The following is a 17013-nucleotide window of genomic DNA, read 5'->3' on the forward strand; positions in this document are numbered from 1 at the left end:
CTCGAGCCACTAGATCTAGTCAAAAGCAAATATGTACACGAAGTTAGTGACTTTCCTATTTGGCATTAAGCTCATATAATAAGGCCGCTATATGGTCAAGCATCGTCTTACAAAGGATAGGGTGTCCATTCAAGCATGTAAAATGGCAAAGCGCCTGAGTGGACAGGTGGAACCATGCTAGCCTATGAAATGGTTAACAACAACGAGCCATGTGGAGGGGGCTAGTTTACTTCTAGAGCATGTAGCCTCAAAGACGAGGCCTTGGAAATTAATTGAGGCTAGGTACACAGTGTTTATGGTGAAGAGGTAATCACCTATATGGCTTTGTGCCGGACACTTGTGGGCAGAGCGTACTCCTCTTCAGCAACAGCTTCAGTAGTAGTTGCCATGGCCTCCTCTCGGACGATCAAGGTAGCTGCAGCCCAGATGACCTCCACCAACGACCTCCACTCCAACTTCCTCACGTGCTCTCGCCTTGTCCAGGTTCTCTCTATTGATCAAAGCCTCGTCTCTGCTATAATCACCCTCAATATAATGTCGTAATCTAGTTTTTGAACGCCCACATTTGTTGGGGCACTTGATCATGCCAAGTTTGTTTGTTTGTTTGTTTTTTTGCCATGATTCATGCAATGGATTTGTTGGGCACTCTTTAATTCGTTCAAATTTTCATTCTACGGCACATGCATGATCGATTTGCTAAGCCCGTTGTAATAGTTATATTCATGGGGAAGCTTCTTTTCCTCAGAAAATGGGCCCCTGTGCTAGCAGGAGATTGTGACAAGTTAGCAACTACATGCGGCAGACCCCATGGCATCAGGGGTCATGTTGCAATTAAGAATTCACCTCTCTCTGAGATGTCAAAAAATCCTGCAGCCAACTGTAGCTTTCAAAAGTTCAAAACATACTTACTAGGAACCATCACAATTCAGCTTTATTAAGAATCAGCTAATGACGATACCTGCCTCGGCCAGAACCGATCTTTTTTTTTTTTTTTCTCCGGAAAAACGATCCTTCTATTAGTTAATGAGAAAACGCCATAAGGCTACAAAGCTCACCTCGCAAGGAGGGATAAAAAACCACAGTGAACACCTGAGCTCCACCCCCGTGGGGCTGGCCGCTCTCTGGGGGGGGGGCTACCTAGTAGTACATGTGGGGGGTGAGAAAAGCCAAACTGGAGGCCTGTAGTGCCAAGTGACATCCTCGCCCCTCGCGGTGAGGAAAGGGCCAGGCTGCCAAGTGCGGAGGAAAGCCTTGCGGCGCCCTCTCATGCGATCCGAGTCCCCCTGGAGTTTCCCCAGTGTCCTCTCAAGGTGTGAATGATGTCCACCCAGAGGGCCTGTATGACCTCCGCCGGTGGAGTCGCCTGGCGGTCAATGGCCTCCCTGCATCGGGCTCTCCATATGTGCCAAGCCGTCATGCTGCTGATCATCTCCCATCTGTGCCCGACCCCCTCCTGAGGGGTTGCCGAAGAGAAGTCTGGCGTCGGAACCACCGCCATCGCCCTGTCAGAGACCTGGATGGTCGCACTGCCAGGGACGTCCTCATATCCAAGGGCCGGGCCGCTGTCCGTGGCCCAAGCCACCGCACCCCACGTCACCAGCATCTCACCTGGTGAGCCTGCAAAAACCATCCTGAGAGCGCGCTGCCAGACCTGCTGTGCCTGTGGGCAATCCCATAAGCAGTGCGGCTGCGACTCCTGTGCATGGCCGCACCGAGGGCAGGACGCTGGGTGACTGCCAAAAGCTAGCCAAGCCCCCACAGCCAGTCCTCTATGCGCTGTGAGCCAGAGAAACAGCGTCACCTTCCGGGGCCGGAAGCTGGCCCAAAGGCGCTGCCAGAAGTCCCTAAGAAAGGCAGGGGAGAGCCCCTGTCGCCGCCAATGCTCGGCCGCCGCCGGGATGCTCGCTATCCTGTGTCTCTGAATCCGCCGCCCCAGCCTCGCTGTGTACTGAAAAAAGGGGATGCCTGGGCTGGTAGGGGCCAAGTAGGGATCTCGCCAAAACCACTCACCTGGATCCCACTGAAGACGAATAAGAGGCCTGCTGTCCCAAGCCCATAATCTCCAAGAACAGTCCTCCCCTATCGAGGCCGGTGAGGGGTCTACATGCCACTGTCTCTGATGAAAGCCGACCACCCGCACCCTCTGAAGAATACATCCCTGGAGCCCATCCAAATCTAGTCGTGTCCTCTGAAGCTGGCCACCCTCTCCCACCTCGAAAGTGAGTGGGGCGACTCTCTCCGCTGTGCCGCAGACCGCTAGAAGGATCTCATGCCGAGTAAAGACACCCATCCACTGTGGAGGTGGAGGGTCGTGTACTGGGGTCCGCCACTCCTGGGGGATGGCTGCCTCAATGTCCTGTCTCATCAACTCTCTGCCCCTCATCCCACTGAGTCTCCTCTCCTGAGCCTCTAGAGGCAGCTGCTGAAAACCTATCCAGTCGTCTAGGGACTGGGCTGGGCCAGAGCTCAGCGGGCCCCAAGACACGTGAGACCGCGATCCAACCATATAGCCACTGGGGAGTCGAATCAAGGGGTTCCAGATCAAAGGCTGCCTCAGGCGCTCCTCATCGGTGCCCGGGGGAGTCTGGAAGAGTGAGGGCCTCAGATGCGACCAGGCCCTCAGAAGGCTAGCTGCAAAACGCTCCTCGAAGCCAAGGCCCACTCCTCTGGATCGCTGCTCTGTAAAGATCCACCTGATGCTGGGGTCCAGGGGCCGCTAAGAGAAGGGGTGCGGCTGAGCATCCTGGAAACAAGAAACTCCTTCCACGGCTCAGCGCCTGGCAGGAGGCCACGAACTACCAACTTGCCAAGCAATGCTTGGCTTTGGCAAATAGGATCAACAATGCCCAGGCCGCCTCTCTCCCTCGGTTGAGTGATCACTGCCCATGCCACCTTGGCCCTGGCGGGCCGCCCGTCGCCACCGGACCAAAGAAAGTTCCTGATGAGCCTCTGCACCTGGCCAATGCACGCCCGAGAGAAGGCCCAGCAAGAAGTGATGTACCACATAGTAGCAAGCAGAACCTGGTTGGCCACAACTACTCGGCCAGCCAGAGATAAACGAGCGGTACTCCAATACAGAAGCTTCTTCCGAATGCTCAGAAGAAGGGGGGCTATCTGCTGCTCCGGAGATATGTCAATGCCCACATAGCATCCCAAATAACGCACTGTATTGCGGGGGGGCAGCCACTGAAAACCATCAACTGGCCTCCAAGTCGGGGGGGGCATAGAGCTGACCCACAACCCACACGACTTGTGCCAGTTGATCAAAGCGCCCGAAGCTCTGCAAAACCTGTCCATGGCTAAGGCGAAGCGGTGGAGGTTCTCCTCACCTCCCTGAAGATAGACAGCAGTGTCATCCGCAAACTCCGAGTCTAGGAGCTCCTCCGATGTGCGGATGGGAAGCTGGAGGCCCCGCAAACCTGTATCCTGTGCCGTCAAAAAAGTGCTCATGGCCTCCGCCACAAAAAGAAAAAGAAAGGGCGCCAAGGGGCACCCCTGCCTCACCGAGCGCGAGAGCTGGAACCTCTCTCCGCGCACGCCCTGTATCAGCACCTGGCTATGAGCCGATGTGTAGAGTGCAGAGACCCCACGGATCCACTGAGGGGGAAGCCCATCCTCTCCATAGTGCCTTCCAAGAAGGCCCAATCCACCCGATCATATGCCTTCTCGAAGTCGAGAAGGAGCACTGCCAGATCCTCTTGTCGAAATCTAGCCAGAGCCGTAGCCTCCCAGAAAGAGAAAATGTTATCCAGAATGCTCCTATCCTGGATGAAGCATGTCTGCGTGGAGTGGATGATGTCCGGAAGGTGAGGCTGAAGCCGCCTGCTGATCGCCTTAGCTAGGACCTTGTAGGCCGTGCCTAGCAAGGTGATCGGTCTCCACTGTCTAATCTCCAGTCTGTCTCCTCCCTCTTTGGGGATCAAATGGATCAACCCCTCTGCCATGCTGTCCGGCATGACTCCTGACTCCATAATCTCCTGGAATGCCAATCTGAAGCCCCTATGTAAGAGGCCCCAGTACCTCTGGAAGAAAGCCACCGAAAGACCGTCCTCTCCTGGGCATTTGCCCCGAGGTAATGCCTGAAGAGCCTCCTCCAGTTCCGTATCCGAGAAGGGGGAGAGAAGGGAGTGCTGCAAATGGGCCGGCACAACCGGTCTCGTGAAGCTCCAGACTGCCTCCTGAGCCTCTCTCACCCTGTCATCAGCTGGCTCAGCAGAGAGAAGATCCCTGTAAAAATCTGTGGCTATAGCCCGAACCTTGGGGGGATCCACCACAACCTGGCCATCAGCCTGCCGAAGACGCCTGAGACCCTCTCGTCTGAAGCGAGGCCTTGTCACCTCAAAGAAATCTCGAGTCACTCTGTCTCCAGCCTGTGTCCAAAAAGAAGCCCGAGCATGAAATCGGAACTCCACCCTCCTCTCCTCGATGGATCTGATCTCAGTGCGAGCTGACTCCATCTGCTCTGAGATCCAAGGGCTCGTAGGATCCCTCTCCTGGAGTCTCTGGAGGGACGCTAGACTCCTCCGTAGGCTCCTCTCCTGCTCTCTGAAGGCCTCCAGCCGGTCCAAGGCAGCCTGTCTGAGCATCTGGCTGATCTCCTGCAAGCCACTGGCAAGATCGCTGGCTGCCGATCCTCTCCTGAACTGCAGCTCCTGCCAGACCTGCTCAACTCTGATCGCAATCTCGGGCTCCTCTATGAGACAATCTGGAATCCGGACGCTCTGGCCCTGCTCTCCTCTCGTGGGGTCCTCGATCTGGAGAAGCACTGGGAAAGTGGTCTGAAAACGAGGAGCCTGCAAGTATGCCCACAGTGCCACCTCTATCGCAGGCCCACTCATCAATGTAAAACCTGTCGATGCGGGAAAGGTTAACGCCTGTGGCCCGTCTATCCGAGCGCGAGAAAGATAGACTCCCCTGCAACCTGCCAAACTCCGGGAGAGTCCACGGATCCTGGCCTCTCACCTGTAGCACTAGTTCCTCCCAGGCAGCGAGCTCCGGCCCATGAATGGTCTCCTGGCTGCCCCCCATCCTGTCCTCTGCATCCTCCAGCATGTTGCAATCCCCTCCGAGGCACCAGTGGTCTGCCAAGGGGAGGGACTGCCTAATGGTGCTCCAGAACTCGGCTCTCCCGGTCGCCCCATTAGGGGCGTAGAAGTTGAGGAAGCCAATGCGGTCTTCCCCAACCCGAAGGATGATCCACTGCGCACGACCGTGGACCAGAATGCCAGAGTCCACAACCTCGGATAGAAGCTGCTCGCTGACTGAGATGCATACTCCACCCTGGTTCCCCTGGGAGCCATATGCTGGTGACCAAAAAGTGTGACTCCTGCCTGGCAAGATCTTCCCGCAGGTGCGGGTACGCCCGGCAAAAAGGTGGTGCTTCTGGATGAAAAGGATATCTATGGGTCCTCCAACGAGAGCCCTCTGGATCTCCTGGCGAAGTCTGCCCCGACCAATGTAGCAGCGATGTCCACCGAGACCCTGGATGTTCCATGAGAGGATCCTCATGGATGAGCTATGGCAAGTGAAGCAGCCTCCACTGGCTCACCCCTCTCAGCCGGCCCGGATGATCTGCCCTCCACTCTGTGAGTCTTGGGCGCCGGCTTGGAGGCATAATAATCACTGTCTGTCCGGGTGCGGAGTCTCTCCAAAAAGAGGGTGACCTGTCTCTGTGCCCAGCCCCACTCCGCCTTCGCCCTGTCCAGGGCATAGGCGTGAGACCAATCCTCTGCATATATATATCTAAAGGTAGGCTGCACCCTCGGGGCGGCATGGAGGAGAATCAGAAGCACCGCCTCAACTGAGGTGTGGACCGGATCCGCCCGCCAGTCTCCTATACCAAACAAGCTCATGCGGGCTGAGTGTAATCGGGTCTGCAATAGGTCCGTGAGCCCCAAGTCACTGAAGTGGTGAGAAAACTCCAGTATCTGATCGCGCAAAACTTCCTCTACAGAGTTGCAATCCCATGCTGTGTCTGGGGCAACACTGAGAGGAAAGGAGAAAGCCACCATGTTGCTCACCACTGAGGGAGAACGAGAGGGATGGCACACCACGCAAACTCGCAAGGGCGCGACTAGTGTCTCGAACGGGCCAGCATCCAACTGGAGGCACCTGAAAAAACCGTAATCCACTGGTAGCCCCATCACTCGCGGGGGCCCCCCAGGGGAGGCTGGAGAGAACTCTGTGGCGGGCGAAGCAAGGATCGCCATCTCCACCGGCCTGGAGTGGCGGTGGAACAGTCGCTGGACTGAGCTCTGGCCTACCCAGCTGCGCTGCCCCGGGGCAGTGGGTGGTCTGGCGAAGTATCTTGGAGAGGCCGAGGGAGGGATGGGGGCTCGCGGCGAGGAGGGGGGAGAGTGAGGAGAGGATGGAGAGGCATCTGCCAGAGGATAGGTGTCAGGGGGGGCCGCCGGGGGAGGCGGGAGGGGGGGGGCTGGGGGGAGGAGAGGGGGGGGTGGAAGGAGTGCTCTCCGGGTGAGGGGAAGGGGAGCCGGGGGTCGAAGAGTGCGGCCCGGGATCCTCAGGAATCTGCTCCAAGGAGGGGGCGGGGCCCCCCGCGGGGGGAGGCGGGAGCGGGGTCTCCACATGGGAGGCTCCACCAGCGGCCTCAACGGGCACTGAGTCTGAATCCTCGTCCATCGGGGTGGGACCTGCTGGTCGCCTATCCCTGACTGGAGCATAAGTGCGGGTAGGTGCCTGTACGCCAACCGGAGTCGCCTGTCCGCCAGCCTGTGCTGCCTGCTGGCGTCTGCGAGGGCCGGGCGTTTCCGCCGGCGAACCTCCTGCCATCCGCCAGCCTCCTGGGTCTGCGCGGCATCCTCCGCCGGGGCCTGCTCGTCAGATGATGGCGCCTGCTGTGGCGAGCCAGGGATGTCCGGTCTCTGAGGTGGATGGCCACCCCTCGGGTCTCCTGCAGGGGGTCCAGAGGCGGCATAGCGTGAAGGATGAACCCCCTTGCGGGGACAGGCGCGTGCGAGATGGCCCATCTCCCGACATGTGTAACACTGGCCGGGGAGGCCCGAATACTCCACGCGCTGTATCAGATGTCCTCTAGAAAGACAAGGGAGAAGGATCGTCTTCGGGAGGGACTCCGGTGACGGAACCACAACTCGAATGGCCGGGAGTCCTGCTGCCCGAGCAATCACTGAAGCCGCTATCTGAGGCGTCTCCACCACCTGCCCGAACGCCTTGCCAATGGATGACAAGAGGGGCAAGTACTCCCTACGGAGTCCAGGAAAGCAGATAGTGACGGGGAAACCTGTCGCGCCTGCTAGCGGGTCAGAAGCGGGGTCGAAACCATGAGTCCATCGCGCCAGGAGCTCCCTGAAGAACATGCCTGGGTCTGCTTTGAAGAAGTGAGCCAGTCGCTCCGCACCCTCTCTGTGAAACTGAGCTCTGATCTCTGTCATCTCTCTCTGGTATAGGCGTGGTGTCCGAAAGCTAGGTGTCCTCTGTCTCCTGCGTGCTCTGAGTGTCTCTGCTCTCTAGAGAGTAATTCCCTGCCGTGTAGGGGCTGGGAGTGGGATGGATCTCTGAAAAAATGTAGTAATCTGTGTCTGTCGTCCCCCCTCTGGAGGTGTCTGAGCCTGTAATGATGTCTCTCTGTGACGCTGTATGTCTAGAATGAATCTCCCCAGTATGCGCTGGTCTGCTGCCTCAAAGATCTGGCGTAGGGAATGTGGCTTTTTGAATAAAATGGGATATCTCTCTCTGATGGCTGTATATGCTCTGCATCTGCATACATAATGCTCCTCTCTCCACCTCCTCTCTGCACAATCTGCATACCCTCTCCTCTCGTCGGGGGATCCATGCTGCTCTGCCAGTCTCGATCTCCAATTGATGTGATGAAACTCTAAGTTGACCAATAGCCACTCGGGAGCCATGTGGTAAAAAGCCCTCCATGTATCTAGGCCTCTCTAAAAATCCATCATCAGTGATACTCATAAAGTGATCTCTATAGTATAGCATCTTCGGTGGAAGAGGCTGTGTAGGCGATATCCATGTCTCTCGTGTATAGAGCTGTCATAGGTCCTGTCTCAATACTCTGTCCTCTCACTATGAGAGAGACGGATATGTGGTGCATCCGTGTCATACTGGAATGGTGGTAGATGATCCATGTGTAGGCCATGCTGTGAGAACCAATGTGTGACATGTGCATACCATGATCCTCTGTCTCCTGCCTCAGCCAGCTGTCTAGATGCCTCAAAAGCTCTGCATGACAATCTGTCCTGTGGCATCTCTCTGAATATGTCTAGCAGGCATATAGTCTGGAATATGGCCTCTACCATCATAGGAGGTGGAGCAAACTCTGCTCGGATAATGTCATGAGGTATTGACAGTTTGTTGCGTATCATGCGTGCCATCATGAGGGCCTGTGGTTTCTCTATTTGTGTCCACCAATGGGTAGCGAGGCCTGGCGCCCATACCGCTCCTCCTTACATTAGTGCCGGTGTGACTAATGTGTCAAATAGCCACCCCTTCGTTCGGGGCTCCTGAAAATGCGCCTGGTGGCACTGTCTCTCTAGCATAGCCAATGCTGCATATCCCCGTGTCAATCTAGCTCTGGCTGCTGAACCCATGGTGAAGCGTGTGGCTACTGCAGAGAAGATAACCTCTAGGTACACGTATGATGTCACCACCTCCACCTGGCGTCTTGCGAGAGTGAATGTCAGCTGACTCCTGCACTGTCTCGATGTATGAAAGACCATAACCTTGGTTTTCCCAAGGTTCACACTAAGACCCCTCTGTGTGTAGAAGTCATCGAGTGCATGTAGATGCTGTTGTAGACCTCCTGGAGACTCAGACACTAATACAATATCATCAGCATAAAGCATAATATGTACTGAGGTACCTGCTAAATCAACTCCATCTCCCGTGTAATGAAGTCAGCCACCTCATCAATGTATAACCCAAATAGCGTGAGGGAAAGTGGGCATCCTTGCTTCACACCAATGGTGCTAGCAATAGTCTTGGACATACCTCTTGGACATCTGACTCGCCCAAAAACTTGCTCATATAATGCATAGATGCCCCATGCCATATCTGCTGGTATGCCAAGAGACTGCAGGCGCTGAGCCTCTCTCGTGGTACTGTGTCAAATGCCTTGCAGAAATCCACAAAGCAGCAATAGAGCTTTCTCTTCCTCACTCTGGCCTGATTAATCATACATCTCAAAGTGAATACATGGTCAGTGGTAGAGAAAGCTCTCCTGAAGCCTGCCTGCCCTGATGAGCGCAAACCTGCTTGCTCAGCATATAAGCTAAGCTCTTGCTCCAACACTGCACCATAGAGTTTGGCCAACACGTGGCCAAACATAACCGTCCTGTAGTTGCTTGGATCGAGCATATCCCCTGTTTTCTGAATCGGCACAATGGTGTGCATCGTCCACTCCGCAGGCAAACCCTCTGCTAGTGCTCTGTTAAACAGGTGTGGAAGAAAAGGAGCCAAAGAATCTACTGCATATATGAGATGCTCACCCTGCAGGCCCATATGGTCGGTGGCCCGTCCATGCTGTAGGCGGCGGATAGCTTCCTTTACCATCGAGTGGGTAAAGAAGCCAGTTGTGGTAGGTCGAGGCTCCTGTGGCTGAGGTATAGGTGGCTGCTGTGGGGCGTGGTATAGGCCCTCTGCATATGTGTGCCATGTTTGTGGGTCTGCAATAGGTGTCGGTGTCCAGGGCTCTCTGAAGTGCTGCCACGAGATAGGGCTATCTCTACTCATGAAGAAATGAAAGATCTCTAGCTCCTGTATCTCTGCGAAGGCCCGCCTTTTGCGGCGAGTAAGTCTCCTCATCTCTCTCCTCGACTCCTGCTCTGTGATGGCTCCCAAGGCTCTCTGTATGCGGAGCCGTGAGTATAGGGCTCTGCACTCGTCATCATACCATCTATTCTGGGGCATAGTCCCAGATCTCGCAGGCTCTCCTGAGTGGACACGATGTGGGAAGCTCTGTAATGCAGCCGTGTGTAGGAGTGATGCCAGCTGGGCTGTAATGGTATCCATAGGTGCCAGGGGTTTCATGAGTAGGAGCCCATCCTCTTCTTTGCCAGTGTATATGTCTGCCATGTCATGTGTGAAGTAGATGGTAGTGTGTGGCGTCGGTATGTGGGGGGCTGGTGATATTGGTGATCCGGCTAGTGAAAATGCCAAGTATGTATGATGTGCCCCAATAGGACGAGGTGGAATGGAGAATGAGGTGACAAGCTGTGATGCCTCCAAAGACCCCATAATGTAGTCTACCACTGTGCCTCTGGTCTGTGTATGACCCCCAATGTGGGAAGCATGTCAGCCCTCCTGATCCCGGCCACTGTAGCATCCAAAGAGAGAGAGAGAGAGAGAGAGAAAGAAAGAAAGAAAGATTTTATTAACGTCTTCCAAAAGACCGAACTCGGCCTATGAGACAAATCGGAGTACCTATATGGGGTATCCTCTGTCATCCCAACAAAATGAAAAAGTACTGAACAAAAAAAGCTGAATCTGGGTGTGCACGGGGATGGAGCTCTACTACTAGGAGAATGCAAAGCTATATGCATGGTGTATACAATCATGATATGCAACCTAGCATATCATGATTGTCGTCTAAAGACCCAGTGGGTCAATGAGACCAAAAGTGATACAATAGCGTCCATGTAATCTCATCGTGGTACAAAAGAATTCAAAGACCAGAGCTATGAGCGTGGAATGTCAAAGCCGAGCCATATGATACCATCATCAACGTACAACCTATGGAGCTAGCCCCCTGGTAGGGGGAGGGGGTCATCAAGGATATTGAGCATGGGGGGAGAGAGAGAAAGAAAGATATATTAAGCGTCTATTTTACTAAAGACCCAATGGGCCTATGAGACCAAAGTGATACAATAATGTCCATCGCATATCTTAACATGGAATGGAAAATAAAACAGAAAGAAAACACAAACATAGCTATCTCACTGGGGTGATACAAAACTGTCCATGGAAACCCATCATGGAATACTAAGAACATATAAACATGGGAGCGACATCAGCTCCGAATAGATGGTATGCCACTCTCCAAAATATCAAGCATGGGGCTGATGAGTATGGCCGAGAGGTCTCCCTCAGCCATGTCACGTGGAAAGGTAGCTCGATGGCGGTGGAGCATGTCTTGGATCTGGAGCTGATGAGGTGATTGTGGCCGACGGGGGGGTCGAGGGCGTCGGGCACGCTGGAGTGCAGAGGCTCGGTCCGAGGTAACTCCTCTCAAGTGAAGTAGGTCCAGAGCAGCTCGTGGAGGGTCCACAAGATCCGCTATATCGGTGTCCACCTCGTGGGTCCGGAAGAAACTGGTGATGGTTGGCTGGCGAGGGAGGGGGCGGGGTGGCTGGGGCCGAGGCTCTCTCAAGAAGGTGTCCCTGTGTCTTCGGAGCTCAAGCAAGAAGAGGCCCATGCAACGTTGGTCCTGGAAGTCAATGATCCTGGAGAGTGGACCGAATCCCTCACGAAATAGACAAGTGAAACCTCCCGCGGATCTCATAGTATACCAGGAAGCGGCATATGTAATGCTCCTCCGTCTCAACCTCTGTGTGGCATAGTCGGCAGATCCTCTCCTCTCTGGGTCTCCGTATGAGCTTCCCGGCTCTGAAGATGCGCTCAGCTCTACTTGTCTCCACTTTGAGGCAGTGGGATGAAACCCGTATCCGGCCAATCGCAATCCGCATGGCATGGGACATGTGAACACTCAAGTAACCTGGCTGCTGGATGAATCCATCGTCAGTGAGTGTGAGGAAGTGATGTCTGTAGAAGTGCATCTTCGTGGGGAGCTCCGGAGGTGTGATCCATGTGCAATGTGTGTAGAGGCTGAGAAGATCTGACTAGATAACCCGGTTGGTATCCTCGTGAGACAGCCGGAGAAAAGGGGAGTCCAAATTGTACTGAAGGGGGGGTGGGCGGTCCATGCAGAGCCCATATACTGAGAACCAAGTGGAAACTAGTGCATACCATACTCCAGAGTTCCCCTCAAGTGCTAGTTGTCTGGAGGACTCTAGGGCAAGCCTCCGGAGAAAAGGGGAGTCCAAACTGTACTGAAGGGGGGGTAGGCTGTCCATGCAGAGCCCATATACTGAGAACCGCCATACTCCAGAGTTCCCCTCAAGTGCTAGTTGTCTGGAGGACTCTAGGGCAAGCCTCCGGAGAAAAGGGGAGTCCAAACTGTACTGAAGGGGGGGTAGGCAGTCCATGCAGAGCCCATATACTGAGAACCAAGTGGAAACTAGTGCATACCATACTCCAGAGTGCCCCTCAAGTGCTAGCTGTCTGGAGGACTCCAGAGCAAGCCTCCAAAGAGAGAGAGAGAGAAGGGAGGGAGGGAGGGAGGAGAGGACACAGTATTGGGTCCCGAATACCCTCTGTAGGGCCCCCACCATGAGTGGTGTATTTTCTTTACTAGAATGATGTAAATCTGCAAATAAAGACCGGTTCTTGACTTGCACTCTTCACCTTGGTTGGAGCACTCCCCTTGGTTGTCCTGGCCCTTGGAACACACTAGCCCTTTGTGAATTATGAGATGCTTGACTTGATTTATGCTTAGGGTATTTATACCTCTTCTAGATGCTGGTCGGCTGGGTCAAAAGGAGTCGGCCTGTTTTTGAAAACCTCACGACCTGGTCAAAATGCAATTAATGCCCTTTTTAGTCATCGTTTTCACACTACTGCTGGTTGGCCCTTATGCGCATGCTCCTGGCTGCTGTCCAAGCATGCGCAGGCTGCTGGACAGCCTCTACTTGGCTGGGCAAGGTCTCTAAGACCTGTCGGCTGCTTGGCCAAGCCTCTTGGGCTGGCCGACAGCCTGCCCAGCCCCACCATAGGCTGATGGGCAAGGCCTAGGGCCTTCCTGGCCCTTCTTGGGTGGCCTAAGCATACCCAATGCCCACACAAGAGATTTACACTCTCTTCTGGGGTAGCCCTAAGGGCCAGACCCCTTTCTACATGCAATCCTACATGCTTCTATAGACGCTTGGTGTCCAGTTGCAAACCCAACACTTGGATCATCTGACATCATTCCAGCGCACCTGACCTTGGACGCTTAGAGTGGAACCCTAGGTGACTTGTCTTGGATTGGGATCACGTGGGACCAGTTTTCCTCTCCAGGTCCTACACCTTCTTGTTCAGATATGTTCATCAGCTAGGTGCATAGGACATGTCATCAATGTGTATATAGGTTCTGGCTGTGCGAATGAGATCGTGTCAAGTTATTGCTGGTGGAATGAATTCGAAGGAGTTCTATATAAACAAATCTCATGCATCTTTTGTGGAAAGGACAACTCAATCACCGCAGCCTTGCGGTGGTGGGTTTTTAATATAAATAAATCTTGTGCATGTTTTGTGGGAAAGGCAACTCAATCACTGCAGCCTTTGGGATTGCCTGAAGGCACAACAGGTTTGGTGCAAGATTCTCTGCTTGTTCACTTCGGTTATAGCACTCTCCACTTCATCACACTGTTCAATTGCTTAGGCCACAGAGGTGGGGGCAGCTTTACTTTACAAGGAGGATGACACAGGTCTTTCTCTCTAGCTCACACACTCGGAGATCTCAGCCATCCCCGCCTCCTTGGTACTGGTGCTTTAGAGGCTTGCGTGAGCAAGAGAAGGGAGCTCATCAGCAGAATCTCCGCCAGGTACATTTGGCATGCCTGATGCAGCCAGGCCATTGATGGATCCACCCCCCGCCAATGGAGACTATTGGACGGACATCATCCACACCCTTCATGGGTGGTGGGAGTGCCTCACATGCAACTAGGATTGGATTTTGCCCACTTGGAGCTTGGGCCCCTTCTTCACTTGCTGGGGGGTGGGGTCACGGGTAAGGTGGACTTGTTTGACAGAATCCCCCCCCCCCATGATGTAGCCTCCCTTCAAGATCGGACAGCCAGAGAGGGACCTTCCCCCTTCTTTCATTCTGGGTTTTTAGACCTTGCAAGAGGGACCCTTTTATACCTTGTTGAAGTTTTCTCTATGCTGACTTTTCTTTTGACGAATATAAGGATCCTTTCTTGAAGAAGTAGGGCAGGGCGTATTGGTTGTCTGCTTGTATGTGATGAGTTCTCTCTGTCTGAACAGGTTCTGAGGCATGCAAATGAGATTGTGTCAAGTTATTGCTGGTGGAATGAATTCCAATGTGTTTGATATGAAGGGATCTTGTGCAGCTTTCGTGGAAAAAAATGAAGGAATCTTGTGCATCTTTCGTGGAAAAGACAACTCAATCATCAGTGATTGCAGTCCTGCGGTGGGCGTGTGGCTACCATGGCAGGCCAGACAGCTAAATGCAGTTGTTGTGGCACTGGCCTTTGCAGGCTGGCCAGCTTCATATGGTTGTTATGGTGCTTCATTGCCTTTGGGATTGCCTGAAGGCACAACAGGTTTAGTGGAGGATCCTCTGCTTGTTCACCTCCAAATCGAGCACTCTCCACTTTGTCGCGTGGGGGGTGATTGCTTGGGCCAGCCGTCACAGAGGTGGGGGCAGCTTTACTTTACAAAGAGGATGACACAGGGCTTGCTCTCTAGCTCACGAACTTTGAGATCTCAGCCGTCCTTGCAGCCTCCTCGGTACCAGTGCCTTAGTGGACTTCAGAGGCTTGCATGAGCACAGATGGGAGCTCATCAGCAGCATCCGGGCCAGGCACATTTGGCATGCGTGATGCAGCTAGGCCATTGATGGTTCCGCCACCCTGCTGCTTCATTTGGATGGACATCAACCACAACCTTTGTTGGCAGTGGGAGTGCCTCAGGTGATTTAGGATCAGATGCAGCCTTCTTCTTGGAAGCCGGGGCCTCTTCTTCACTTGAGAAAGAAAGAAAGAAAGAAAGATATATTAAGCGTCTACTAAAGACCCAATGGGCCTATGAGACCAAAGTGGTACAATAATGTCCATGGCATATCTCATCATGGAATGGAAAATAAACAGAATGAAAACATAAATATAGCTATCTCACTGGGGTGATACAAAACTGTCCATGGAAACTCGTCATGGAAAACTAAGAACATAAAAACATGGGAGCAACATCAGCTCTGAGTAGATGGTATACCACTCTCCAAAATGTCAAGCATGGGGTTGACGAGTATGGCCGAGAGGTCTCCCTCAGCTATGTCACGTGGAAAGGTAGCTCGATGGCGGTGGAGCATGTCTTGGATCTGGAGCTGATGAGGTGATCGTGGCCGACGGGGGGGTCGAGGGCGTTTGGCACGCTGGAGTGCAGAGGCTCGGTCCGAGGTAACTCCTCTCGGGCGAGGTAGGTCCAGAGCAGCTCGTGGAGGGTCCACAAGATCCACTATGTCGGTTTCCTCCACCTCCTGGGTCTGGAAGAAACTGGTGATGGTTGGCTGCCGAGGGAGGGGGCGGGGTGGTTGGGGCCTATGTCTCAAGGTGTCCCTGTGTCTGCGGAGCTCAAGTAGGAAGAGGCTCAGGCAACGCTCGTCCTGGAAGTCAATGATCCTGGAGAGTGGACCGAATCCCTCACGAAATAGAGAGTGAAATCTCTCGCGGATCTCATAGTATACTGGGCAGCGGCATATGTAATGCTCCTTCGTCTCAACCTCTGTGTGGCATAGTCGGCAGATCCTCTCCTCTCTGGGTGTCCGTACGAGCTTCTTGGCTCTGAAGATGCGCTCAGCTCTACCTGTCTCTTCTCTGAGGCGGTGGGAAGAAACCCGTATCTGGCCAATCGCAATCCGCATGGCATGGGACATGTGAACACTCAAGTAGCCCGGCTGCTGGATGAATCCATCCTCAGTGAGTGAGGAAGTGGTCTCTGTAAAAGTGCATCTTCGTGGGGAGCTCTGGGGGTGTGATCCTTGTGCCATGTGTGTAGAGGCTAAGAAGATCTAACCGGATAACCCGGTTGGTATCCTCGTGGGACAGCCGGAAAAAAGGGGAGTCCAAAGTGTATTGAAGGGGGGGTAGGCGGTTCATGCAGAGCCCGTATACTGAGAACCAAGTGGAAACCCCATACTCCAGAGTGCCCCTCAAGTGCTAGCTGTCTAGAGGACTCCAGGGCAAGCCTTGGGTACCTGTGGGGATCCATGTGACTGATGCGATGAAGGTACATGGCTGTCTGGAAGAGTGCCTCTACTACCATCGGGGCTGCAGCAAACTGTGCCTGTATAATCTAGTGTGGGATTGATGGTTTGCTGCGGATCATATGGGAGAACATCATGACCTGGGGCCTCTCAACTCGCTGCCAATCCTCATCGGATAAATTTGGCCCCCAGAAAGCTGCTCCATACATCAAGGCTCGTGTGACGAGGGTGTCAAAAAGCCAGCCCTTCGTCTTGGGCTCCTGGAAATGTGCCTGGAAGCATTGCTGCTCAAGTAAGCTCAAGGCTGCATATCCCTGTGTCACTTTGGCATGTGCTGCGGGAAGCATGGTAAAGCATCGGCCACTGAAAGTGACACCAAGGTAGACATAGGATGAGACAATCTCCACAAGATCCCCTCTATATGTGAAGCTCAATCTGGATGTGATGGGGTGGGAGGTTTGAGGACCATTACCTTGGTTTTACCAAGGTTAACAGAGAGGTCCCGCCGAGTGCAAAAGTCATGTAAGGCATCCAGCTGTCTCTGAAGCCCTTCGACTGAGTCTGAGAGGAGGACGATGTCATATGCATAAAGTAGTATGGGGATCAATATGCTTGCCAGTGTGGGACCAGCCCCGCCTGATCCATCAATGAAGCTCGAGATCTCGTCAATGTAGAGGCCGAAAAGAGTGGGTGATAGAGGGCAGCCCTGTTTCACCCCAATGGTGCTGGCAATCTCCTGTGATGTAGCTCTTGGGGCTCTCACTCGTCCAGTGACGGACTCATGGAGGGCGATGATGCTCCAAACCATGTCAGATGGGACTCCAATCTCTTGTAGACGGTGTAAGAGGCGGGCTTGGGGTATAGTATCAAAAGCTTTGCGGAAATCCACAAAGCAGCAGTAAATCCTCTGGTTTCGTGCTCTACCCTCCTCGATGATGGCACGGAGGGTGAAGATGTGGTCAAGGGTAGAGTAGCTCCTCTGAAAG

The 17013-nt window shown here is 53.8% G+C and overlaps 1 protein-coding gene across 1 annotated transcript in view; it reads left to right on the plus strand.

Annotated features, from left to right (window-relative positions):
• The first annotated feature begins 209 nt into the window (after positions 1 to 209).
• Positions 210 to 17013, plus strand: part of LOC147638971 (Nitrilase/cyanide hydratase and apolipoprotein N-acyltransferase family protein) — a 69882-nt gene continuing 53078 nt past the window's right edge. The window contains exon 1 of the mRNA XM_086786119.1: positions 210 to 483. Within this exon, the coding sequence (XP_086642245.1) occupies positions 319 to 483 (165 nt within the window). The 5' untranslated portion in view covers positions 210 to 318. The remainder of the gene's footprint in view (positions 484 to 17013) is intronic.

Source organism: Cibotium barometz, chromosome 4 (genome assembly GCF_041138505.1).
Source record: "Cibotium barometz isolate CiBa-2024 chromosome 4, ASM4113850v1, whole genome shotgun sequence".
Taxonomy (NCBI): Eukaryota; Viridiplantae; Streptophyta; class Polypodiopsida; order Cyatheales; family Cibotiaceae; genus Cibotium; species Cibotium barometz.